Here is a 26793-nt window from a genome sequence, read left to right on the forward strand (position 1 = left end):
TTTTGATTGATTCTGAAAAGCCTTGGCGTTTGGAGTATGTTTTTTTGAGTGGGGAATATCTTTTATTGCATTAGAGGGATTTGTTATATTGGATTTAGTTTGAGTCATATTGTGGGTAATTACAGATTTTAATTTACTATTTTAGAGTTCTTTTTGAAGTATTCTATTTTTTTTTTTTTGTATACTTTGAATTTCTTAAGTCATTGTACTCCTTTGTCAAACAATAAATTTTGTCATAATTTAAGTCATAATTTTTATATATATATATATATATATATATATATATATGTGTGTGTGTGTGTGTGTAAATTAGCAAATACTAGCGAGAGTACCCAGCATTGCAAGGTAGTAAGGAATCCCCCCCCCAAAAAAAAACGGTAGTAGGGGGGGTAAAACAACAGTCGGCAGTCCAGGTGAAGAGAGGTGTTAAAAAAATGTGGTAGTATACAGGCAGGCTTAAACCTGTAATATGCAGGCAAGCTTATGAAGGAGAAAAAAACATAACGTCTTCGCAAATGCATCCATGGCAAAACTGAAAGTCGTGAGCATTGGAATTAAGTCTAGTCAATCCAACAGAGATGATGACTTGTGAAAATGTTGACGAAAAAAATGACCCCTCCTTGAAAAAAAATGCCCAGTTGAGGGTGAAGGAATTAATGTTTTTGGCCAACTTTTCGATATTTGTTGTCCGAAAGACCGAGGTTTCAAACAATACCGGTTTCGTCACGGTCTGATGCGTTTGTCAGAAGGTTTTGTGAGACATACAAACACACACACATACACACATTTTGCCTTTTATATATAGAGTAGCGGGGGTGCCCGGCGTTGCCTGGGTGTTTGAAAAAAAAACAAAAAAAAACAAATGATAGTAGGCAGGGAGGCTGGAATGCGAACACGGAAAAGAAAGTGAAAGAAAATGTTACAGCTATGCCAAGATGGAAGCAGAAGTGTAAAACGTTGAAATTTAGCGATGTCAACCATATGGCAGAAAGCTGGCCTACAGTCAGTTAAGCTTTCAGGTTTCTGCCGTATTTGCTTCACCACAATGTTGGGGAAAATCAGCCCCCCCCCCAAGACGGGGAGCTTTGACAATGTCTTAATGAATAGCAATTGTGTCATATGAAATGAAGGGTATTCCCCCATAGTAATCAAAGCTGATTGCCTTCAAGACGTGCCAGCCACGAATCGCTTTGTTTTGATTCAGTTTCGCTTTATTTATACGAGGAAGACAAACAAACACTGGAAACCAGTTTGTTTTTTTTTGTTGTTTTTTTTTAAACTTGCTCAAAATAAATGTAGAGACGATGTGCGTTTGCAAATCGTAGATATTATGACTTAAGGAGTATATAAAAAGTTCTCGAAAAGTGACGTGATCGAGAAGCCCTCCTGAAAGAAGCCTTTCTTGGACATACAAAAATGCGCTTTTATATAAATGGTCTTAAGTTTTTAATGAGAAAATGTTCTGACCAATTTTAAATTGTTTTGTTTAAATATGCAAATATGGTGTTTAAGTGTTGTCAAATACAATTTTATGCCAAACTAGTTCCTTTCAGGTGTTAATAAAATTGAAGTACTTAATCTACGTTTTGTCTGACTTTTATTCCCAATAAATGCTGACTTTGTGTGACATTGTTTGATTATCATCTATATATATATATATAAAAGGCAAAATGTGTGTGACCATTTCGTGTGTGTTTGGCAAAGGCTTTTCTCACACACGGTCCCGGGTTCGTTACTATCGCTTACAACTGTGTATATAGGTCCTATATAATAATATCTAGGAATTAGGAAACTGCATAGCGTATAGATTTATTTACGTCGATTTTTACAAAATTATTGCTATTTTGGCTTCTCGCATGTTGATTGGGCTTTTTAGTATAAATAAAGTGAAACTAAACTCAAATGACGTCTTCGGCGTTGCGCCGGGAAAAACGTCCAGAAGCAATCAGCTTTGATCAGTTGCTATTCAATCTGGACAATTGGGAGCGGCTTTCCCCCTCCCCAACATCTGTTGGGGGAAGAAACAGTTAAATTTGGGTAAACAAACCCAAACGCTGCGTGACTTCTATTTGACCTTCTTAATTAGGTCAAATGGAAGCAGCAGAGTTAACTTTTATTGCGCACGCCTGTTTTTATAGTTAAATAACCTGCTTAACGTTGTCTGTCGCCGTGGCTCAATGGTTAACTTAGCACATTTTTTTTTCACACATTAATTTCCAACTCAAGGGTACGGGTTCGATCCTCATACACTCACCTACCAAAACATTTTTTTTTATTATTTAACCCCATCCCCACCCCTGCGGAGTTTTGATTTACCTCAAGACACCCGGGCATCGCTGGGTACCCCCCCCCCGCTAGTGATCATATAAATGATAGTGATTATGGCCATGAAACCTATTAGGAATAAATATTAAATACTTTACATGGTGGGAGGAAGAACAGGTGAGATAAGAAGTTATAGGAATTTGAAGGAGGTGGAAGTGGTGGTAAGAGGTAATGATATAACTAATTAAATGAAATAAAGAAAAAGGACATTTTGAAAATTGAACATGTCACAATTTTATCTAGCAAAGACTTTGTCAATTTTAGTACAGTTGCTGTGATCCATCCATAATTCTCTAATGTACAATGTTGTCCTAATGCATCGTTTGGTATATTATAAATTAAAATAATATATTAAAACTAAAATTATCCAGTAGTTATTTTGAGTGTGCAATACATAGTTTAATAACACACAATATATTGAAGCTACACAAATGCAATCATATTTTCATCCTAGATCTCATCAGGTCATTCTATTCTGATTGATGATTTTACTTTTAAATCCATTAACAACACCCCATACTCTTTGCCTAATTTAATAAAAAAAATGTTATTCATTGGGCCATCCATTGAGCTTGGGTTAAATTGTTTGAATCAAAGAAAGGGGAGACCAGTAATAAACCAACTCTTTTCTGAAGGAAAAGTTAATCCCTGGGAAGTTGACCAAACTGAATTATACCCAAGTGTTGGGCCCTTAGCAACCATATCCTAGAATCAAAATGTGGCAATAATTCCTTATCTGGTATTAAAAGAAGAGCTAAATAAAACGCATTTATTGACATACCTACACTTAAATGTTAAAAATAGAGAACCTAGATGAGCCTGTCAGTACTCTCTCAAGTACTTCAGGCTACAGGCAATAACACCTCCTTGCCCCTCCTAAAAACGAGACCAATGCTTGGAAGGATGACCTTGTAGGTCCAAATTGAATCATAAGCTTCTGGGATTGATCTTTACTCCTGATCTGAAATGGAATACGTACATCAAGTCTGTTGCCAAGGTTGCTGGAAAAATGGTAGGATCCTTCTACCGATCCAGAAGATATCTCACTGCTGATGCAATTCTCTATCTATATAAAAGCCAAGTACGTCCAAAGATGGAGTACTGCAGCCACATCTGGGCAGGAGCTGCTAAAAACAGTCTATCCTGCCTTGACAGAGTACAAAATAGACTTCATGGCTTAGTGGGGAATGCCCTTTTCTCTTCCCTGCAACTTCTCTCCCACAGAAGAGACGTTGCGAGCCTGTCTTTGTTTTATCGTTATTTCCATGGCAAGTGCTCGTCTGAGCTCCAATCTCTGGTCCCCCCTCGCCAATCTTTCACGAAAAACACCTGTCTAGCTGAAACCACTGTCAATAATTTTCCCCACTCTTTATCTGTGCCTAAATCAAAACGTAGATTCCATGAACACAGTTTCTATCTTAGAAGTGCACACCTGTGGAACTCTGTTCCATTTGCCGGTTTCCCACCTGACTACAACTTCAAGTCCAACATAAACAAATTCCTGATAAACCACTCCTTTACTTTATCAAATCTCCATTACTAACGATTACTACGATATTATCCCGTTGTACACGCAATAACCCTTATCCCCGAGTGGCTTCTGGGCCTTGATAAGTGGTGACTACCATGTAAAAAATAAATAAATATATCATTAGTGAAACAAGACAGTCTCTTGGGTTGTCAAACTATTCTGTATCATTTTTGTCAATATCTTGCCTGTCATCCTCAGACAGTGTATATGAAATCCTTCTAGACTGAGGCAATTTTTATTTTTATCCCAATCCAGAGTACCCCCTTTTGGGGGGCTGCTGAATTCTAAGAAGAATTAAGTAATTTGCAAATGAGAATTAAAGGCGCTAAAATCATATAAAACCGTAAATACAGAATTTTCTGTTTCGGCAAATAGGGGTACAATGTTTGATTTGTTTATTAAAATGTATTGTAAAAAAAGACACAAAAATATAAATATGTAATATGTCACTGACCTTTTTTTCTTAAAATAAATCTTTCTCTAAATAATTAAATATCAAAGACAAAACGCCTCAGGTTTATTATCTATTTGTTTACAGTGCTCAAAATTCAATTTGGGAAAAAACCGTTGAAAACTTGAATTCGTTTCTTTCATATTTGATTTTTTCTGGGGTCTTTTCGTTTAACTTCTCTTCCCTCCCCCCCTTAACTTTATATATATTGATAATTAAGTTTATAGCAAAAATTATATTTGGAAACAAAAGTATTTCTATTGCCTACATTAATGAAAATTAGTTGTATGTAAGTTTATTTTTTAATTTGAAACACTTCAAATTTTCTTCATTAAAAAAGGTCAGTAAGATAAATAAATTTAAATTTAATAAGTTAATAACAGAAAAAGAGCGTATCTGTTTGTTTGTTTTTTAGCTTAAATATAATTTCAAAGATATTAATGGATATTTTGAAATATTTTACTGAGAAATATTTCTCTTGGTGTTTAATATCAATTGTTAATTAATAAAAATAAGTAGGCTTACATAACACAATCCGAGTTTTTCTAACTAGCAGTTCAGTTTTTAAAAAATCATACTCTATATAGAAATAAATGAAATACTAAACTGACGGACCTTTTGTATATATTGTTCAAATTGTGAACAAACAAATAGACAGGAATACAAATTTATATATATATATATATATATATATTAAAAAGATTAACTCATGTCCAGGTACCTACATATAAAATTTCAAGTGTTTAGACCCAAAAATTGACAGGAATTTGGTAGTCTACAAAGGTCAACTTTCAACTTTGACCTCATGGCAGCCAAATTTTTGCCCAAGAACTGATTAAAAAGCTTGCTGCATGTTTGAATACCCTTTATGTAAAATTTCAAATGTTTAGACCCAAAATTTGCTGAATAGTTTGCTAGAGACCGCCAAGGTGAAATCTTTTGAACTTTGACTCCTTGGTAGCCAAATTTTCGGCCAAAAACCTATTAAAAAGCTTGTCCTATGTTTGAATACACTTTATGTAAAATTTCAAATGTTTAGACCAAAAATTGGCTGAGAGGTCAAATATTTTTTAACTTTGACCCCAATTTTGACCCTTTAACATTTATTGTTTTGGGCTCAAATCAAATTAAAAAGTTTGATTCATGTCCAAGGAATCTACATTTAAAATTTCAAGTGTTTAGACCCAAAATTGACAGAGGAGTTTGGTAGAGTTTTCAAAGGTCAAATTGTTGAACTTTAACCCGTTGACAGCCAAATTTCTGGCCGAAACCGATTAAAATCTCAATACAAGTGGTGGGACGATTAATCGGAATCGTTAATCGTAAGAATCGTGTATTTTGGGGGGAATCGGAATCACATCGTTAAAAAATACCTTAGATTTACGATTCTTTCATTACGATTCTCGTTGAACTATTTGTTTGTCAAAAATTTATCATAAAAACATGATAGAACTTTTCATAACATATTTAATATGATGTACAAGAATTTTTTATTAACTATTTTAAAGGTAATCTTTATTTATCTTAATGAGTTTCGAAATTTCTTGGAATTTTTTTCTTTCTTTAATTCTTTGAATTAAAAGAAAATTTTCTTTTTAATTTCAGTTTAACTTGCTTTTACATTTCGTTTTTTAGTAATAAATGCTTTTCTACATTAAAAAAAACCGACCTTGTGTCTAACTCTGCCCTTGTGGGGAGGCAAGTAAATAGGAAGTAATATGGCGGCTGAAAAACGTTTTTCGACCACCATAAAAGCATTACAAAACCCTGAAGAATTTCCGCCATGCGCACTTGTTGTTTTAAGTTAACAAACTTAGAACAACAAGTGCGCATGGCGGAAATTCTTGTGTTTCAAACTTTAAAAAGAAAAGCACTTTAAAATAGTAAAAACACTAAAGCCTTTTTCTTTTTGGAAGGGAAGTTTATCCCAAAGAACCCATTATGTAAACACTTTGCAATATTTTTCAATAATTTTTTTTTTTTTTTTTTTTTTAATTCTTTATAATCATTTTTATTTAAAATTAAGAAATTATTTTCTAAAATATTTTGTTTATATATGTTTACATTTTGTTTTTAAGTAAAATTAAGAAATTAATTTAAAAAATATTGTTTATAGCTATCTTCATTCAAAAGGGTTACTGTTCGGTAGCTTCACTGGTTGTTAACCTAAATTTTACGAATATCAGAACGAGGCTCGTCTGCCAGACCTAAGCTTCATCGATTTTTGTTATTATGATTTTATGTTTTTCTTTTTTGGGGGAGGATTTTTTTTTTTTTTTTTTTTTTTTTTTTTTGCTCGAGTTTATGTAATTATTAACAGGAAAATTTGTGAAAGTCCAAATGGAATCTGCGCTATTTTTAAATATTATTTTCAAGTTTAATTAAAGTTTTACGATACCCTTTTCTTATTTTTGTTTTTGTATTCTTTTGTTATTTTTATTTATTTTATTTTATTTTTTTTTTGAACAGATTTAACAAACAAACAAAATGAAAACAAAACAACAACAAAAATTTAGTGCTTATGCACTTATATTACCATTATTTTTTTTTAATGGTTTAAGTGCCTCCCTCAATGTTTGAAGAGTTTCTAATTGTTTTTTTGAAGGAAACTTGGTAAAAGTCCAAATTAGCACTTGTGGCGATAAACAAAAAGCTTTAGCATGTACGTACCTCTCATGGAATGTTATTTGGTGCTAGTGCACTTATTGATCTGCGCTATTTTTAAATAGTACTTTCAAGTTTAATTAAAGTTTTACGATACCTGTTTTTATTAAATCGTTAGGTGAATGTACAGAATAGGTACATAACACCCTCCCGTCCTCATTTTAAGAATGGCTTTCTAAATAATGTCATTATTTCAGCACGGCTCAATAGGTGCATGAGTACCTTTTTATTTTCTTGAATAAAATAAAAACTACTTGACGAGAACATTACTGTTTTTGTTTTAATAATTATTTTTTATTCAAAAATAAAAATTTCAGTTGTTCAAAACATATTTTTTCCCAAAGCTTATTGGGATTCTTTTTAATTACCATATTTTTCATGAACATGCTCTAAAAATGTTTCAAAATTATTTAATATTTTTTCACTTTTCATGTTATAAGCCTCTCTATACATGGCCGCATCGACATGAGACCATTTCATTTCTCCTACTGATCCCGATATGTATTTCAGTCTTCTTTTAATAAGAGACCAGTAGGCTTCAATATTGTTGGTGCAAACACCAGTAAGCGGATCCACAAAATTTTGTGAATGGTTTACAGTCCCATGAACATAATTAAACTTGAAAATAATATTTCAAAATAGCGCGGATTCCATTTTGACTTTCACCAATTTTCCTGTTAATAATTATATAAAATCCGGCAAAAAAAAAAAAAAATATCCATTAAAAAAAACAAAAAAAAACAGATAAAATCATAATAACAAAAATCATGTGCAAATTTCAAGCCAAAATAAATAAATAAAAACTAGGTCACACATGCAAAAATTCTTTCCTTGTAAAAATAATAACTTCTCCCTCAGTCGAACAACGTACAACATCGGAGTCGATGCGTATTTCACTACAGGGGTAGCATTTGTGTATGTTCACCCTTTTTCTTTATATTTTTTAATGCATAAAATAACTCCTGAAATTCAATGTTATAGATTTCATGGTTAAAATATTTGTTTTGACTTCAATGAAAGAAATTTTACGAAAAAAATCAAAATCGTTTTCGAAATTCCCTAAAATGTATTTCTACTTTTTCGCTGTACCAAATTTTTTCACTACACAAAAACTTTCGATTATATAATGGTATATTTCAAAACTCCATTCCACGGGAATCAGAATCGGAATCAGTATCAGAATCATTAATCAACATTTTTTTCTGGAATCAGAATCAGAAAAAATTTAGGAATCGTCCCAACACTACTCAATACTCCTTATGTCAAATCTGTGAACTGAAAATTGACACAGTAATTTGGTAGGGAAATGTACAAACACAGACAATTTCACTGTTATAAATATATAGATTTATCATAGATTTTTAATAATGTCTTAGAATGTTCTTAGAAAAAAGTCTTTAATTAAATTTCTTTGCTTTTTGTTGTTAATATTTTCAGGTTGATTCTTTTGATGCAGCAATCAAATCATGTGAAGGAGTTTTAAAACATCATCCCGAAAATGTCAAAGCCTTATTCAGAATGGGAAAGGTATATGGAATGAAACTTCATGATATATAAATGTATTTGTTGCGATAATTTCTTTCCCTTCATTTGCTTATTTGCATGTGTTTTATATACGTTGTCTCACATCAGGTCACAAGATCTTATATTTATCGAAACGCTGTAGAAGACCATTTTCTTTCAGTTGGCATCCATTCTGTCTGAAATGCTTTTCTTATGCTGAATAAAACCTTTGATATTTAACAAAGGGACCTCTTTTGTTACAATTTATTCAACATAAGAATGGATAATCTGAGACCTGGTGGAGTTGAGGGAATGTCGGAGACAATTACTGATGAATTAAATTGTTGATAACAAACCCTTGTCAATTACATCAACTCTCTGATAGCATCTCTCTAACAATCCTCCTAACAAGCTCAGCATACTGATTAACTATATAGTGCCTAAAGTCTATTTACTAATATTCAATTGTACAAAGTTTGAGAAAGTCATTATTCTACAATCTACATGTCAAACCCATTAATTCTGTATTTGCTTGTCATATGCTCGCCACTAGAAAACAGCAGATGAACTAATTGATCAGTTCTTCCTAACACTGAAAAATCTTTCTAAGCGGCTTTAGTCTCAGTTCATCTATTATTATGTTGGAAGCAATGGAAAACGTGATTTCTGTGCGCAATGGCAGCAGCACATTCTGGAGAGAACCACGGCTGGCTGTTAGGTTTTTGCTGGAATTTTTTCAAGGGTATGAAATGGTCTATACCTACCATTCCGTCAGGTCTAATACTAAGAGGACACATCCTTTTAAAACATGGAACGCAGAGGTAGATCTGATATAAATGTACCGAAGCTATCCCAGTCAGCCATAAAGTATTGATATACTGTACGATGGAGAGGTACATCTGAGGACTTATTACATTTCATTTTTATTTTAACTGATACAACAGAGTGGTCGGAAGATCCAAGTGGAGACAGAACGGAAGCTGAGCACAGTTCAGGGCAAGTTGTTAGAAAAAGGTCTAGGAGACGTGCATACTGGCCGTCAGTATTGGGTACATGGGTGGGTTGTGAACAATCTGAGTGAGGTCATAAGCAATGGAGAAATCATGACAGAACCTCCCCTCATCATCGGTCTTGTTTGAGTGAGTTAACCATTCCACATTGTGAACATTGAAGTCTCCACGAACATGAATATTAGCTGAAGGATAAGCAGATAGGACGTGGTCAATTTTTTCAGATATGCTTTTAAAGATAGTAACTCCGCTGTTGTGGGGGCGATAGAGAGTAAATATAAATGCAGTAGTTTGAACAAGTGCAACCTGGACGCACATATAGGGTAAGTTAGGATCTTCTATGGAGATGTCCCTACCACATGGAAAGTCATCTTCCATGCTCATGGCAATCTTGGGGGTCAGATTTGGAAGTTAAATTAGAGTATCCTTTAATTACGAACTCATCTAGGGAAATAATCTGTCCAATGCCAGTTTCGCTTAGAAATAATAGGTCTGGTTTAGTCTCCTGTAATTGGGTTTCAACTTATGGAAGGTTAGAACGTAGACCCTTGATGTTTAAGACGGAGACATGGTAGTGGGGGTCTACATTAGAAGTTGGAGCTCTGGGTTTAATCATGTATTTTTTATTGAAACTTTTCATGATGGAGTTTTGGGATTTGTGAACTAGGTCGACAGACTTGCTTGAAGCAGGGGCAGGGCAGAGAGGGAAAATAAGAGAGAAATAGAAATGAAGAAATATTTTTTTTTTTGTAGCACATGAAAAGGTAAAGCCATAAGAATTACCCACTAATATGGCATCAAGAGGCCCCACCAGAAGCTACTGCATGGTCCAGAATCCATTCACCAAATGGCAATACAGCAGCTCCAGTACTTTGCACCTGCTGATAGGATAGCCTCTTTAGTGGTTAATCCAAGGTTCAAATCTCTGATTATCAGGCAGATAATGTCAGCCCAGATAAAACATTTACCTCCAGCACCCTTACTAGTGACATGGCTACAAGGATAGACATAGAAACAGAAAATTTCCGACATCTCTGGCAGCTGTTCATGCAAAATACTTCCAACCTTTGTCAGAAAAATCACTCATTAAAATATGAGGACTGTGACAACTAGAGAAGCGAGCATAACGGGAGCTGCCGATAACACATTCACAATGCATTGTCTACTGTTCATTAAAAAAAAATTAAGTATTGTACTTAATAAAAATCGATTTGGCATGTTTATGGGAAGGTATGTTGAAAGATTCCCCTCTTACTAACTGAAAATGAATATAATTGCCTAATCTGTTTATACTATCAACTTGGAATATATAAACAACATTCATGGACAAAAAAAATCTATCATAAAAAAATAAAACAATATATATTCCAAATTAACTTGCCAGATAGAATCAGCACATTTTTGCACGAGGAAACAATTAATAAAACAATGAAATAAAGATAAAGATTAAAAACTGAAATAAATATAATATTAGCACTTGCATCTAGAAAAGAAAAATATTACAAATTCATAATTTAACTGCTAAAATACGTCCTTCGTGACTGCAAATAAGAATTGATTTTGCTTGAAATAAACTACAGCGTTTTCATTTTTGAAAAGAAAACGGTCATCACGTGATATAGCTCGCTACTTGGACAAGCATGTTCTTTTATAAGTAATAACGTGTGGACGAGTTGGGGTAAGAGAACAGCATTTTCAGATCTATTTATGCTAGCTTGCTCCTCTCAGAATGGACATCCAGTAACATATTTTTCTAGAACTCTTATGCGAACAAAGCATTTACACTCGGCAGTGGAACGTGAATCAGCAGCCATTGTTGAATCTATTTATAAATGCCATGGTCAATTAGCTGACATTGTACTCCCGCAATTCTCCAACAATTTTTTTATCAGATAATGTTCCGATAAATTCACTTTTTCACCATTCATTGAGTTTATTCTTAAAATGAGTTACATGAAAGCTATTTTTAATCCAATCAAAGATATATCGCTCTTAAAAAAAAACATTGTGTATCAGATTTTGTTTTTGCATTTTTTCTTGCAAATTAATCTTGCAAATTAATTGACAATCTAGAACTAATATAGAAAATTGAAAGAAAAAACTGGATGAATACAGCGATAATGGTAAAAGAATGAATTTACAAGGACACTATTACAGGCCTATCAGATATCGAATATTTAGGAAATTTTGATCTGTATATTATTGAATATTCTATGAGATTGTAGGTGTTTGTTATTTGATTTAAAGTTGAAATGAGATGATTGATTAAAATGAGAAATGCCGGAAGAAGAATAAATAAACATCTTAAAAGTTATTGCTTAATATAATTTTAAAAATTTGTCCCTATAAAAGTTTATTTTGTGATGTTCACTCCAAATTTTAAATAAAATGTATTTATAAATTTATTTATAAAAATATTTTAAGAAAATAAATAAATGTTTCATTTTTTTTGTCCAGCATGATCTTTTCTTTTTTTAATGCTTAATTGCTTAACTTTCAGGCCTATGCTGCTAAAGGAGAAACGAAAGAAGCAATAATTCATATGAAAAAAGCCCTAAAATTAGAACCCGAAACAAAGGTAGATATTTTTTCTTTTTATTCATTTTTTTTTCAGCAGAATACTTTGAATTTCATTTTAGAAAAAAAAATAAAATAAAAACGAGTTCTTGGATGAGTAAATGCAGCGAGTTTAGTTGGTGGGGAAAGCCAAGGAAAATATACAAGTCAGAAAAATGAAATGAGTGGCTAATATTAAGTTTTAGTAATTGACCCAACAAAAGTTTGAATTTTGTTCTCTAATTCCTGCCTTTAACCACTGAACAATCTGAAGATTTTATATATTTCCTAATTAAGCCTTCACTTTTTATACTACTTTGAAGCAAAACCGATTCCTTTCTGTCCTCAGTGTGGCATACATGATAGGTCCTCACATAAACCAATAAACGGTTAATGAATAGCAAGAAATATATGGTCTTTTCTGTTACGAAGCATCTGAAGAATGACATGAGCTAAGGCCATATTTTTCCCTTTTGGGATGCTAAGCTAATATGAAAATTTAGGCAATTCTCAAAAAACATTTCCATTTTTTTCCATGGTTATAAACTAATTACAAAATTTTCTTTTTTAATTTCATTTGTTGTATAAAAGTAGTCAATATAAATATTTAAATAAAATTTAATAATAATCCTTTTTTATTTAAATTATTTCATGATTTTTTAAATAAAACTTAAAATCTGCTACTTATCAAAAAACTAGCCTGGGTGCCCGGGTGGTTGGAGGTGTGTGTTAAACAAAACAAAAAAGTGATAGTAGACAAGCAGGCATACCACGAAAGAGAAGAAAAGGATGTGAAAAAAAATGTGATATCTTTGCCATTGCATCCATCACTAAACCGGAAGTGGCAAAGGTTTAACTTAAGGCTAGTCAGTTGAAACGAGGGAATGACTTGAAAATATTGGTGAAAAAAATTACCCTTCCTTGTAGAAAAGTGCTCAGTTGAGGGTGAAGGAATTAATGTTTTTAGCCAATTTTTTGATATTTGTTGCCTGAAAGGTCAAGCTTCAAAATGATACCAATCTTGTGAAAATCTGTCACCTCTGTCGAAAGTTTTAGGCAGACATACAAACATAAATATATTTAAACAGACAGGTGAGATTTATATTATAGATTAATGCACCAGTAAGAAAGCTGATGCTTAGTGGTCGAACAATTATGTAAAATGGCACAGCTTATTGTACCAACTGCTTGATTAACTGATATCACTGCATCAAACAGCTTCACCAAAATATATTTTCAAACATTAAGACATAACTTTTATGTAAATTTATTATTGCATGTGCCAATGCTAGGATCATAGCCTATCCCACCTTTGCAAAACTTTGCTACTACATTTCTGTGAATATGGTGCAAAGTATATTTGTAAAATATATTTTTTTGAGAAAATATGCTTCTACAAGTTATCCATTAGATGGACTTTAGGTTTCACTTCGGAGTTGCTGACTTTAATATTGTTTCTGATCCAAGTTAAACCACGCCTTCATTTTTTGTGTCCTACAGTTTGAAACCATTTATATCATGATGAGTATTTTATCCTGTGCTATACTGTCAACTTACCCTTTAACCAGTCTTTTATTTAATGTATAAAATCATTGCCATTAAAGAGACCTGATGTCATTTCCGGCGACATTAGTCATCATTTTTTCAAATGTACATAATTACTTTGCAATGGTTTAAAATTACGTAGAAATAACATTAGAATTTGTTGAAATTTTATGGTCCCTCTTGCAGAAAACTGACCAGCTCGCCAACTTAGAATTACTTGTTTTGGACAATTTTTCGATATTTTTTTTTTCCAGAAGCCTGATTTTTGTTACAATACCAAGTTTGTCATTATTTGTCTGATTTATTGACTATGTTACAAAGTCAATGCGAGATCTTGTTTCGATTTATGAATCTTTCTCAAAACTAATAATTAATGCCATTCAAAGTTAACAAAAAGTCCACAAATTAGCAGGAGCAGCAACAGTCAACAAATTAGCAGGAGCAGCCCCAAATCATGACAAATAATAACAGCAGCAGCAAACAGCTAAAAACAACAATATTTACAAATTTTTACAAATACTCAACTCTGATTGGTTAATTTCTAGCAATTTGATTTGGCTATCAAAATCCAACTTCAACCAATCGGAAGAGACTTGCCCTGGGAGTCGGGCACCTGCTAAATTGGTATTTAAATAGAGAGGTGCAAAGCTCACCAAAAAGGACTGGCTCAAGAGAGCCCGGTGTATGCCCCATGGACCCCTGTCAGTTCAGAACCCAACTTCAAGACTAAGGAGTGCAATCAACTTTAACTCTAGCTAGTTTTGCCCATGGGTATTGAGACAATAACAAACAGATAAGTACTACCACCGGTCAATTCTGACTTCCTCACCAGAGATCACTGGTCAAATCCCCAGCCCTCTTCGCGTGGACCATACAAGGAATTTTGTCGAAATAATAATTTTAAAGGTCAACAAATCTTTGTTACTAGGGATGCTGCTACTATCTACTATGATGCATACTTAAGGGCGAACCAAAATACACCAAGGAGGAGAACAGACAGCTTGCCCAAGGGAAGAGAAGGCTGCAGATAACATTTTGAAATCGCAGACTTGGCAGACGAAAAATCTGTATCAAGTTTAGAATCGACAAAGCCGTGAAGCATAACTGAATAACCGGTTCATCTAAATGTGAATCGAATATTTTCATATCAACTAGATGTGTAATAAATTGCGAACAGACGGGCTTACCTGACAAACGCTCGAGGTGTGCACTCTGCAAAGCGGGCACGTCCAAAGAAAAATGGCAAGATGGCGGCGGCCGGTTAATATTGCCAAGTAATCACGCAAAATCTTGTGTTCTCTCGCACACACGAGAGTTCAGCTTAGCATAAAAACGGGTCACTGTGAGCAAGAAGGGAGAAGGAAAAACGTAGTCAAGACAAAGACGACGCTTCTGACGACTGAGAAGAAAAAAAGAAGAAAAAGAGCAAGAAGTAGAAGAGGAAGAAGAGAACGATACATGAGAAGACGAGGTGTGTGCGGTTTTGAGTAAATCGAAACAGACAGAAAAAAAAACTCTGATTACAAGCTATTTCGGCTTTGGTATAGAGAAATTTGACATCAGATTAATTCCGGAATTCGATGGCTCCCCCACTGGTCCCTTGGTGGTCGAATGGCTGGAAAAGGCTGAGCGCGTTTGCCGGTTGTGCAAGATTAAAGACCCAGCTATGGTTATCCCATTGAGACTCACTAAAGGGGCTTATGCCGTGTACCAGCAACTAGGGGAGGATCCGACCATGGAGCAGATTACACAAGCGCTATACAGGGCATTTGGTACAGACCCTTTTGTCGCCTGGAGGCAGTTTTACGAACGCCGACTTGGGCCGGGGGAGACAGTGGATGTCTACATGGCCGACTTGAAAAAGCTTGCCACTCCCTTCGGCGGTGCAAGTGATCACATATTGGCTTGCGCCTTTTTGTCGGGACTTCCGGATGAGGCAAGTCGACTGCTGCGAGCATCGTCAAGACTCACTGAGATTGGATTGGAGGAATTATTGGCGAGAGCACGAAACATCTTAAAAGACGATCGAGAACTAGTCTCCGCATCTGTTGACACTCTGGACTCGCCACGATGCTATACCTGTGGTGGCCCCAACCACTTTTCCAGAGACTGCAAAAGCGGTACAAGGCGCACCCCTAATTATGGAGCACGACAAGTAATACGGTGTCACCAATGCAATAAGCCAGGCCACATAGCATGGAATTGTCTGGGAAACGGGCAAGGGGAGGACGCCGCAGCGCTAGCACCCTCCCCAACGCGGCATTGAACAAAGCGCTGCCTGCAGTAACAGTTCAAGTTGATGGATGTGAACGTTCAGCGTTGGTTGACACCGGCTGTACCCAAACCCTTCTTCGAAAGGAATATTGCGCCACATGGAAGAAACGAAGGATCCCTGTACTTACTGTTGGCCAAGGCTCATTGGTGTGTTGTGGGGTCAGCGTTGTTCATATCAGCATTGGCAATGGCTCTCCGGTTGCTGTGATGGTGTTAGTGGTCGATGGGGAGCTGCTCGGATATGACCTTCTCCTTGGAATGGACGCTATCACACAGCTAGGCGGAATTACTGTGAACGGCGCCGGTGATGTGAGCTTCTCTCGACCAAACAAACAAATGTGTGCAGCAATCACTCTCGATGAGCCCGACTTCCATGCAGAATACGATAAGGGCACAAACACTTGGACAGCGTCCTGGAAATGGGCAGGCGACCAGCCACCAGTGTCATTGCGGAATCGACTTACAGAGTATCCCCCTCCTGCGTGGCTTAGGGGGCAGTACGAGGCAGAACTTCAAGTGTGGCTGGATAATGGCTGGTTAGTTCCATACCCAGAGGATGAGCTCGGGCCCCCGCGGGGGCTAATTCCCCTGATGGCTGTCAGACAAGAGAACAAGCAGAAAGTTCGACCTGTTCTTGATTACCGGGAACTTAATGAATACGTTGACCCACATACTGCGGGGGCTGATGTCTGTGCTCATAAACTACGGGAGTGGCGGCGGCAGGGTGCGGAAGCAGCCATACTGGACTTGCGAAGAGCGTACTTGCAAATACGTGTTGAGAAATCGCTGTGGCCGTTTCAGACGGTGGTGATCAAAGGAACTCACTATTGCTTGACCAGGCTAGGATTCAGCCTGAATGTAGCCCCTAACATCATGACAGTAATCATGCAGGCGATCCGGCGTCAAGATGAAGCGGTGCAACATGCGACATCGTCGTATATAGACGACATTTTTGTCAATGAGAGCCTCCTGTTTGCCCAGGCGGTCAAAGAACACTTCGAGCACTTCGGATTGTCGTGCAAGGAGCCGGAGCGGCTACAGGACGGGGCGAAAGTGCTCGGACTGCAGGTGAGCGGAAGTGCAGATGGCCTTCAATGGGGAAGGAGTGGTGAAATCCCGGAAATCCCATCTACCATCACACGTCGGAGCACGTTTTCCATTTGCGGAAAATTGGTGGGTCACTTCCCTGTGTGTGGGTGGCTCCGAGTGGCTGTAGCGGCCATAAAGCGATGGGCAACTTCTATGTCAACTGGATGGGACGATGAGGTGCATGATCCTGCCCTGTGAAGCATGCTGGTGAAAGTTGTGGCCAGAGTGACCAATGATGACCCTGTACGGGGGAGCTGGTGCGTCGATGGAAGTGAATTTACAGTTTGGGTAGACGCCAGCTCACTTGCCCTTGGCGTTGCTCTGGCGGTCGACGGAAGGATAATAGAAGATGCCTGCTGGCTTCGGCCGGAGAATGACGCCAAGCATATAAACCTAGCTGAACTCGATGCTACACTGAAAGGAGTCAATCTAGCGCTTCAGTGGCAGGCTAGAATCCTTCACATCATCACGGATTCCACGTGTGTGCATCGGTGGATGACCAATGCCTTGAACGGAAAAGCACGTCTGACAACGAAGGCGTCGGCCGAAATGTTGATCCGGAGGCGGCTTGCTACCCTAACCGAAACCACTAAGGAATACGACTTGGTCATAGATGTGACACTGGTGCAGTCCTGTTTGAATCAGGCGGATCGTCTGACCAGAGTGCCACGCCGTTGGCTAGACCTGCCAAAAGAAGTGAACGAGTCAGCACCTGTAAATTGCGCTGCAGTGGGACATAGACTCAGCCCGGAGCATATTAATGATGTCCATTGCCAAAGCGGGCACCCCAGTGTAAACCGAACGCTTTACTTCGCCAGATTGGTTAACCCCTCTGTGTCTCGGAGGGCTGTGAAATCTGTTGTGGGAAGCTGCAACACCTGCCGATCGATCGACCCAGCACCTGTCCGGTGGAAGAAGGGAATACTCAGTGTGAAGCGTAATTGGGATAGGATTGCGATGGACATAACGCACTACAACGGGAGGCATTTTTTGACGCTTATCGACTGTGGACCATCTAGGTTTTCATTGTGGCAGCCCCTTCGCCGGCAGGATGCGGCTGCCATTACCCATGAGTTGGAAGGTGTGTTCCTCGAGCGTGGCCTTCCTTCTGAGATACTCACCGACAATGGCCCCGCTTTTGTTAGTGAGCCGTTTAAACAGTTTGCAGATGGTTGGGGTGTCCATCTGCATTTTCGGTGTGCCCATGTTCCCAGTGGAAACAGGATTATTGAGCGCAATCACAGAACTGTTAAGACAATCGCAGCGCGGAAGGGGTGTACGGTACCTGAAGCAATCTATTGGTACAACGTCACCCCTAAGGACGATGTTTCACCCTCCACCGCGCCAGCCAACGCACTACATACATACCGTGTCAGGGTGAGAGGTTTGGAGAGCAGCTCACTACCCGAACCAGAGCCACCACAAAAGACCATAAAAGAAGGAGATGTCGTCTGGGTTAAAAAACCCCGAGGCCAGTGCACGACTCGCTACGGAACCGGTCATGTCACTGAAGTGATCAGCCCGCAGGCGGTGCGAATTGATGGAGTACCTCGTCATATTAAAGACTTAAGATCAGTATTCTAAACGCAGCTGCCGCTTGACGAAGATAGTGAAATTGAATCCGTGACCAACGACCCATCATTCTGGTTCATGACGGCTTCAATGCACAGCGACACTGAGAGTGGTAGCCTTCAAAGTACTGACCCTCCTGCTGATGATGAAGACCCGGACAGTGATACTGCGATGCTCAACTTTAGGTTCGCCGACCTTCGTGTCACGGAAGACAGCGCAGACGATGATGAAGCCCCGAATCCCCCTCTCCGAAGAAGCACTCGAAGAAAAAGGCCACCGCCTCCCTGCTCTTTCTGTGATAATGAGATCAGGGGGGAGTGTGTAATAAATTGCGAATAGACGGGCTTACCTGACAAACGCTCGAGGTGTGCACTCTGCAAAGCGGGCACGTCCAAAGAAAAATGGCAAGATGGCGGCGGCCGGTTAATATTGCCAAGTAATCACGCAAAATCTTGTGTTCTCTCGCACACACGAGAGTTCAGCTTAGCATAAAAACGGGTCACTGTAAGCAAGAAGGGAGAAGGAAAAACGTAGTCAAGACAAAGACGACGCTTCTGACGACTGAGAAGAAAAAAAGAAGAAAAAGAGCAAGAAGTAGAAGAGGAAGAAGAGAACGATACATGAGAAGACGAGGTGTGTGTGGTTTTGAGTAAATCGAAACAGACAGAAAAAAAAACTCTGATTACAGTAGAGAACAAATCTGCTAAGTTGCCTTCCTCAAACATTTCTTATTGAAAAACAAATCTTCAAAGACGCTGCAACTAATCATGCTTCTACTACCAAACTAGTGAATGCTGTACATCAATCACTAATCCCAAACAAATCGCCTCGACGCGTTTACTAGTGATGTTGCTACTATCTACACGATTAGATACTGTATATTTGTCACTTATCAACAAAGAAAGACAAAAACGATATCGACACTGCTACTTAGATCATTAACTACAATAACCGATAAAGACTATTTTGAATAATTTTAACAGCACAGACAAACTTGTTGAACTGAAGAACACTTTCTCAAGTTTATTTTTTAAAAATAAACTTGATTGATTGCTCAATTATTTATTTTTTTAATCAATCGTTTAAAATTAAACTTATGTTGCTTGACTGTTTCATTCTTGCCATAATATAACAACTAGATAAGAAATTTATCTTGCTTATAAAATTTATAGACATTTTATACTGTTGTTTATTAACTGTTAAATGTAGTAATCATAGAAATCTTATACTGTCGTTTATTAACCGTTAAAAGTAGTAATCATAGAAATTTATACTATCGTTTATTAACCGTTAAAAGTAGTAATCATAGAAATTTTATACTGTCGTTTATTAACCTATAAAAGTAGTAATCATAGAAAGTTTATACTGTTAGTTATTAGCTGTTAAATGTAGTAATCATAGAAATTTTATAATGTCGTTTATTAACCGTTAAATGTAGTAATCATAGAAATTTTATACTGTCGTTTATTAACCGTTAAATGTAGTAATCATAGAAATCTTATACTGTCATTTATTAACCGTTAAATGTAGTAATCATTGAAATTTTATCCTGTTGTTTATTAACCGTTAAATGTAGTAATCATAGAAATTTTATACTGCTGTTTATTAACTGTTAAATGTAGTAATCATAGAAATTTTATACTGCTGTTTATTAACCAGTAACTGTAGTAATCATAGATATTTTATACTGCTGTTTATTAACTGGTAAATATGGTAACCATAGTAATATTATACTGGCATTTATTAACTGTTAAGTGTAGTAATCATAGAAATTTTTTACTGCTCTTTATTAACTGGTAAATATAGTAATCATAGAAATTTTATACTGTTGTTTATTAACCGGTAAATGTAGTAACATTCAGTATAAAACTTCTATCATTAACTGGTAAATGTAGTAATCATAGAAAGTTTATACTGCTGTTTCTTAACCGTTAAATGTAGTAATCATAGAAATTTTATACTGTCGTTTATTAACTGTTAAATGTAGTAATCATAGAAATTTTATACTGTCGTTTATTAACCATTAAATGTAGTAATCATAGAAATCTTATACTGTCGTTTATTAACCTATAAAAGTAGTAATCACAGAAATTTTATACTGTATTTTTTTAGCCGTTAAATGTAGTAATCATAGAAATTTTATACTGTCGTTTATTAACCGTTAAATGTAGTAATCATAGAAATTTTATGCTGTTTATTAACCGTTAAATGTAGTAATCATAGAAATCTTATACTGTCATTTATTAACCGTTAAAAGTAGTAATCATAGAAATCTTACACTGTCGTTTATTAATCTATAAAAGTAGTAATCATAGATATTTTATACTGTCGTTTATTAACTATTAAATGTATTAATCATAGAAATTTTATACTGCTGTTTATTAACCGTTACATGTAGTAACCATAGAAACTTTATACTGTTGTTTATAAATCGTTAAATGTAGTAACCATAGAAACTTTATACTGTTGTTTATGAACCGTTAAATGTAGTAATCATGGAAATTTTATACTGTTGTTTATTAACCGTTAAATGTAGTAATCATAGAAAACTTATACTTTCATTTATTAACCGTTAAAAGTAGTAATCATAGAAATCTTATACTGTTGTTTATTAACCTAAAAAAGTAGTAATCATAGAAATTTTATACTGTTAGTTATTAGCCATTAAATGTAGTAATCATAGAAATTTTATACTGTCGTTTATTAACCTATAAAAGTAGTAATCATAGATATTTTATACTGTTAGTTATTAGCCGTTAAATGTAGTAATCATAGAAATTTTATACTGTCGTTTATGAACCGTTAAATGTAGTAATCATAGAAATTTTATACTGTCGTTTATTAAGCGTTAAATGTAGTAATCATAGAAATCTTATACTGTCGTTTATTAACCGTTAAATGTAGTAATCATAGAAATCTTATACTGTCGTTTATTAACCGTTAAATGTAGTAATCATAGAAATCTTATACTGTCGTTTATTAACCGTTAAATGTAGTAATCATAGAAATTTTATACTGTCGTATATTAACCGTTAAATGTAGTAATCATAGAAATTTTATACTGTTGTTTATTAACCGTAAAAAGTAGTAATCATAGAAATCTTATACTGTCGTTTATTAACCGTTAAATGTAGTAATCATAGAAATCTTATACTGTCGTTTATTAACCGTTAAAAGTAGTAATCATAGAAATGTTATACTGTAATTAGCCGTTAAATGTATTAATCATAGAAATTTTATACTGCTGTTTATTAACCGTTAAATGTAGTAACCATAGAAACTTTATACTGTTGTTTATGAACCGTTCAATGTAGTAATCATAGAAATTTTATACTGTTGTTTATTATATCTAAAATGTACGAATCATAGAAATTTTATACTGTCGTTTATTAACTGTTAAATGTATTAATCATAGAAATTTTATACTGTTATTTATTACCCGTAAAATGTAGTCATCATAGAAATTTTGTACTATCGTTTATTAACCGTTAAAAGTAGTAATTATAGAAATTTTATACTGCTGTTTATTAACCGGTAAATATAGTAATCTAAGAAATTTTATACTGTCGTTTATTAAATGTTAAATGTAGTAATCATAGAAATTTTATACTGTTGTGTATTAACCGTTAAATGTAGTAATCATAGAAATTTTATACTGCTATTTATTAACTGGTAAATGTAGTAATCATAGAAATTTTATACTGCTGTTTATTAACTGGTTAATATGGTAATCATAGAAATTTTATACTGGCATTTATTAACTGTTATATGTAGTAATCATAGAAATTTTATACTGCTGTTTATTAACTTGTAAATATGGTAACCATAGAAATTTTATACTCTCTATTAACTGTTAAATGTAGTAATCATAGAAATTTTATACCGTTATTTTTTAACCGTTAAATGTAGTAATAATAGAAATTTTATACTGTCGTTTATTCACCGTTAAATGTAGTAATCAGTGAAATCTTATACTGTTGTTTATTAATCATTAAATATAGTAATCATAGAAATTAAATACTGTCGTTTATTAACCATTAAATGTAGTAATCATAGAAATCTTATACTGTCGTTTATTAACCGTTAAAAGTAGTAATCATAGAAATCTTATACTGTCGTTTATTAACCGTTAAATGTAGTAATCATAGAAAGGTTATACTGTCGTTTATTAACCGTTAAATGTAGTAATAATAGACATTTTATACTGTTAGTTATTAGCCGTTAAATGTAGTAATCATAGAAATTTTATAATGTTGTTTATTAAATGTTAAATGTGGTAATCATAGAAATTTTATACTGTCGTTTATGTACTGTTATATGTATTAATCATCGAAATTTTATACTGTCGTTTATTAACCTATAAAAGTAGTAATCATAGAAATTTTATACTGTTATTAGCTGTTAAATGTAGTAAGCGTAGAAATCTTAACTGTCGTTTATTAACCGTTAAATGTAGTAATCATAGAAATTTTATACTGTCGTTTATTAACCATAAAATGTAGTAATCATAGAAATTTTATACTGTTGTTTATTATACGTTAAATGTAGTAATCATATAAATCTTATACTGTCGTTTATTAACCGTTAAATGTAGTAATCATAGAAATCTTGTACTGTCGTTTATTAACCGTTAAATGTAGTAATCATAGAAATTTTATACTGTAATTTATTAACCTATAAAAGTAGTAATCATAGAAAGTTTATACTGTTAGTTATTAGCTGTTAAAGGTAGTAATCATAGAAATTTTATAATGTCGTTTATTAACCGTTAAATGTAGTAATCATAGAACTTTTATACTGTCGTTTATTAACCGTTAAATTTAGTAATCATAGAAATCTTATACTGTCATTTATTAACCGTTAAATGTAGTAATCATTGAAATTTTATCCTGTTGTTTATTAACCGTAAAATATAGTAATCAAAGAAATTTCATACTGCTGTTTATTAACTGTTAAATGTAGTAATCATAGAAATTTTATACTGCTGTTTATTAACTGTTAAATGTAGTAATCATAGAAATTTTATACTGCTGTTTATTAACTGGTAAATATGGTAACCATAGAAATTTTATACTGCTGTTTATTAACCGTTAAATGTAGTAATCATTGAAATTTTATCCTGTTGTTTATTAACCGTAAAATATAGTAATCATAGAAATTTTATACTGCTGTTTATTAACTGTTAAATGTAGTAATCATAGAAATTTTATACTGCTGTTTATTAACTGTTAAATGTAGTAATCATAGAAATTTTATACTGCTGTTTATTAACTGGTAAATATGGTAACCATAGAAATTTTATACTGCTGTTTATTAACCGTTAAATGTAGTAATCATTGAAATTTTATCCTGTTGTTTATTAACCGTAAAATATAGTAATCATAGAAATTTTATACTGCTGTTTATTAACTGTTAAATGTAGTAATCATAGAAATTTTATACTGCTGTTTATTAACTGTTAAATGTAGTAATCATAGAGATTTTATACTGCTGTTTATTAACTGGTAAATATGGTAACCATAGAAATTTTATACTGCTGTTTATTAACTGTTAAATGTAGTAATCATAGAAATTTTATACTGCTGTTTATTAACCGTTAAATGTAGTAATCATTGAAATTTTATCCTGTTGTTTATTAACCGTAAAATATAGTAATCATAGAAATTTTATACTGCTGTTCATTAACTGTTAAATGTAGTAATCATTGAAATTTTATCCTGTTGTTTATTAACCGTAAAATATAGTAATCATAGAAATTTTATACTGCTGTTTATTAACTGTTAAATGTAGTAATCATAGAAATTTTATACTGCTGTTTATTAACTGTTAAATGTAGTAATCATAGAAATTTTATACTGCTGTTTATTAACTGGTAAATATGGTAACCATAGAAATTTTATACTGCTGTTTATTAACCGTTAAATGTAGTAATCATTGAAATTTTATCCTGTTGTTTATTAACCGTAAAATATAGTAATCATAGAAATTTTATACTGCTGTTTATTAACTGTTAAATGTAGTAATCATAGAAATTTTATACTGCTGTTTATTAACTGTTAAATGTAGTAATCATAGAAATTTTATACTGCTGTTTATTAACTGGTAAATATGGTAACCATAGAAATTTTATACTGTCTATTAACTGTTAAATGTAGTAATCAAAGAAATTTTATACTGTCGTTTCTTAACCGTTAAATGTAGTAATCATAGGAATTTTATACTGCTGGTTATTAACTGGTAGATATGGTTACCATAGAAATATTATACTGGCATTTATTAACTGTTAAATGTAGTAATCATAGAAATTTTATACTGTCATTTATTAACCGTTAAATGTAGTTATCATAGAAATTTTATACTGTCATTTATTAACCGTTAAATGTAGTAATCATAGAAAGTTTATACTGTCGTTTATTAACCGTTAAATGTAGTAATCTTAGAAATTTTATACTGTCATTTATTAACCGTTAAATGTAGTAATCATAGAAATCTTATCCTGTTGTTTATAACCGTTAAATGTAGTAATCATAGAAATTATATACGGCTGTTTATTAACTGGTAAATATGGTAACCATAGAAATTTTATATTGGCATTTATTAACTGTTTAATGTAGTAATCATAGAAATTTTATACTGCTGTTTATTAACAGGTAAATAGGATAATCATAGAAATTTTTTACTGCTGTTTATTAACTGGTAAATATGGTAACCATAGTTATTTTATACTGGAATTTATTAACTGTTAAATGTAGTAATCATAGAAATTTTATACTGCTGTTTATTAACTGGTAAATATGGTAATCATAGAAATTTTATACTGCTGTTTATTAACTGGTAAATATGGTAACCATAGTAATTTTATACTGGAATTTATTAACCGTTAAATGTAGTAATCATAGAAATTTTATACTGCTGTTTATTAACTGTTAAATGAAGTAATCATAGCAATTTTATACTGTTTTTTATTAACCGTTAAATGTAGTAATCATAGAAATTGTATACTGTCATTTATTAACCGTTAAATGTAGTAATCATAGAAAGTTTATACTGTCGTTTATTAACCATTAAATGTAGTAATCATAGAAATTTTATACTGTCATTTATTAACCGTTAAATGTAGTAATCATAGAAATTTTATACTGCTGGTTATTAACTGGTAAATATGGTAACCGTAGAAATTTTATACTGGCTTTTATTAACTGTTAAATGTAGTAATCATAGAAATTTTATACTGCTGTTTATTAACCAGTAAATGCAGTTATCATAGATATTTTATACTGCTGTTTATTAACTGGTAAATATGGTAACCATAGTAATTTTATACTGGCATTTATTAACTGTTAAATGTAGTAATCATAGAAATTTTTTACTGCTGTTTTTTAACTGGTAAATATGGTAATCATAGAAATTTCATACTGGCATTTATTAACTGTTAAATGTAGTAATCATAGAAATTTTATACTGCTGTTTATTAACCGTAAAATATAGTAATCATAGAAATTTTAATACTGTTGGTTATTAACTGTTTAATGTAGTAGTCATAGAAATTTTATACTGCTGTTTATTAACTGATAAATATTGTAATCATAGAAATTTTATACTGCCGTTTATTAACTGTTAAATGTAGTAATCATAGAAATGTTATACTGCTGTTTATTAAGTGTTAAATGTAGTAATCATAGAAATTTTATACTGCTGTTTATTAACTGGTAAATATGGTAACCATAGAAATTTTATACTGTCTATTAACTGTTCAATGTAGTAATCATAGAAATTGTGTACTGTTATTTATTAACTGTTAAATATAGTAATTAAAGAAATGTTATACTGTCGTTTATTAACCGTTAAATGTAGTAATCATAGGAATTTTATACTGCTGTTTATTAACTGGTAAATATGGTTACCATAGAAATTTTATACTGGCATTTATTAACAGTTAAATGTAGTAATCATAGACATTTTATACTGTCGTTTATTAACCGATAAATGTAGTAATCATAGAAATTTCATACTGTTGTTTATTAAATGTTAAATGTAGTAATCATAGAAATTTTTTACGTTTATTTCTTAACCGTTAAATGTAGTAATCATAGAAATTTTATACTGCTGTTTATTAACTGATAAATAATATAATCATAGAAATTTTATACTGCTGTTTATTAACTGTTAAATGTAGTAATCATAGAAATTTTATACTGCTGTTTATTAACTGGTAAATATGGTAACCATAGAAATTTTATACTGGCATTTATTAACTGTTAAATGTAGTAATC

The 26793-nt window shown here is 33.5% G+C and overlaps 1 protein-coding gene across 2 annotated transcripts in view; it reads left to right on the forward strand.

The window, feature by feature from the left end:
- The window catches only part of LOC145276850 (peptidyl-prolyl cis-trans isomerase FKBP8-like), a 104541-nt gene that overhangs the window by 68819 nt on the left and 8929 nt on the right, over positions 1-26793 (forward strand). For both annotated transcript variants that reach the window (XM_080128215.1, XM_080128216.1), the window contains 2 exons: positions 8409-8498; positions 11985-12062. In XM_080128215.1, the coding sequence (XP_079984341.1) occupies positions 8409-8498; positions 11985-12062 (168 nt within the window). The remainder of the gene's footprint in view (positions 1-8408; positions 8499-11984; positions 12063-26793) is intronic.

This window comes from Euprymna scolopes, chromosome 5 (genome assembly GCF_053919585.1).
Source record: "Euprymna scolopes isolate OS-2025 chromosome 5, ASM5391958v1, whole genome shotgun sequence".
NCBI lineage: Eukaryota > Metazoa > Mollusca > Cephalopoda > Sepiida > Sepiolidae > Euprymna > Euprymna scolopes.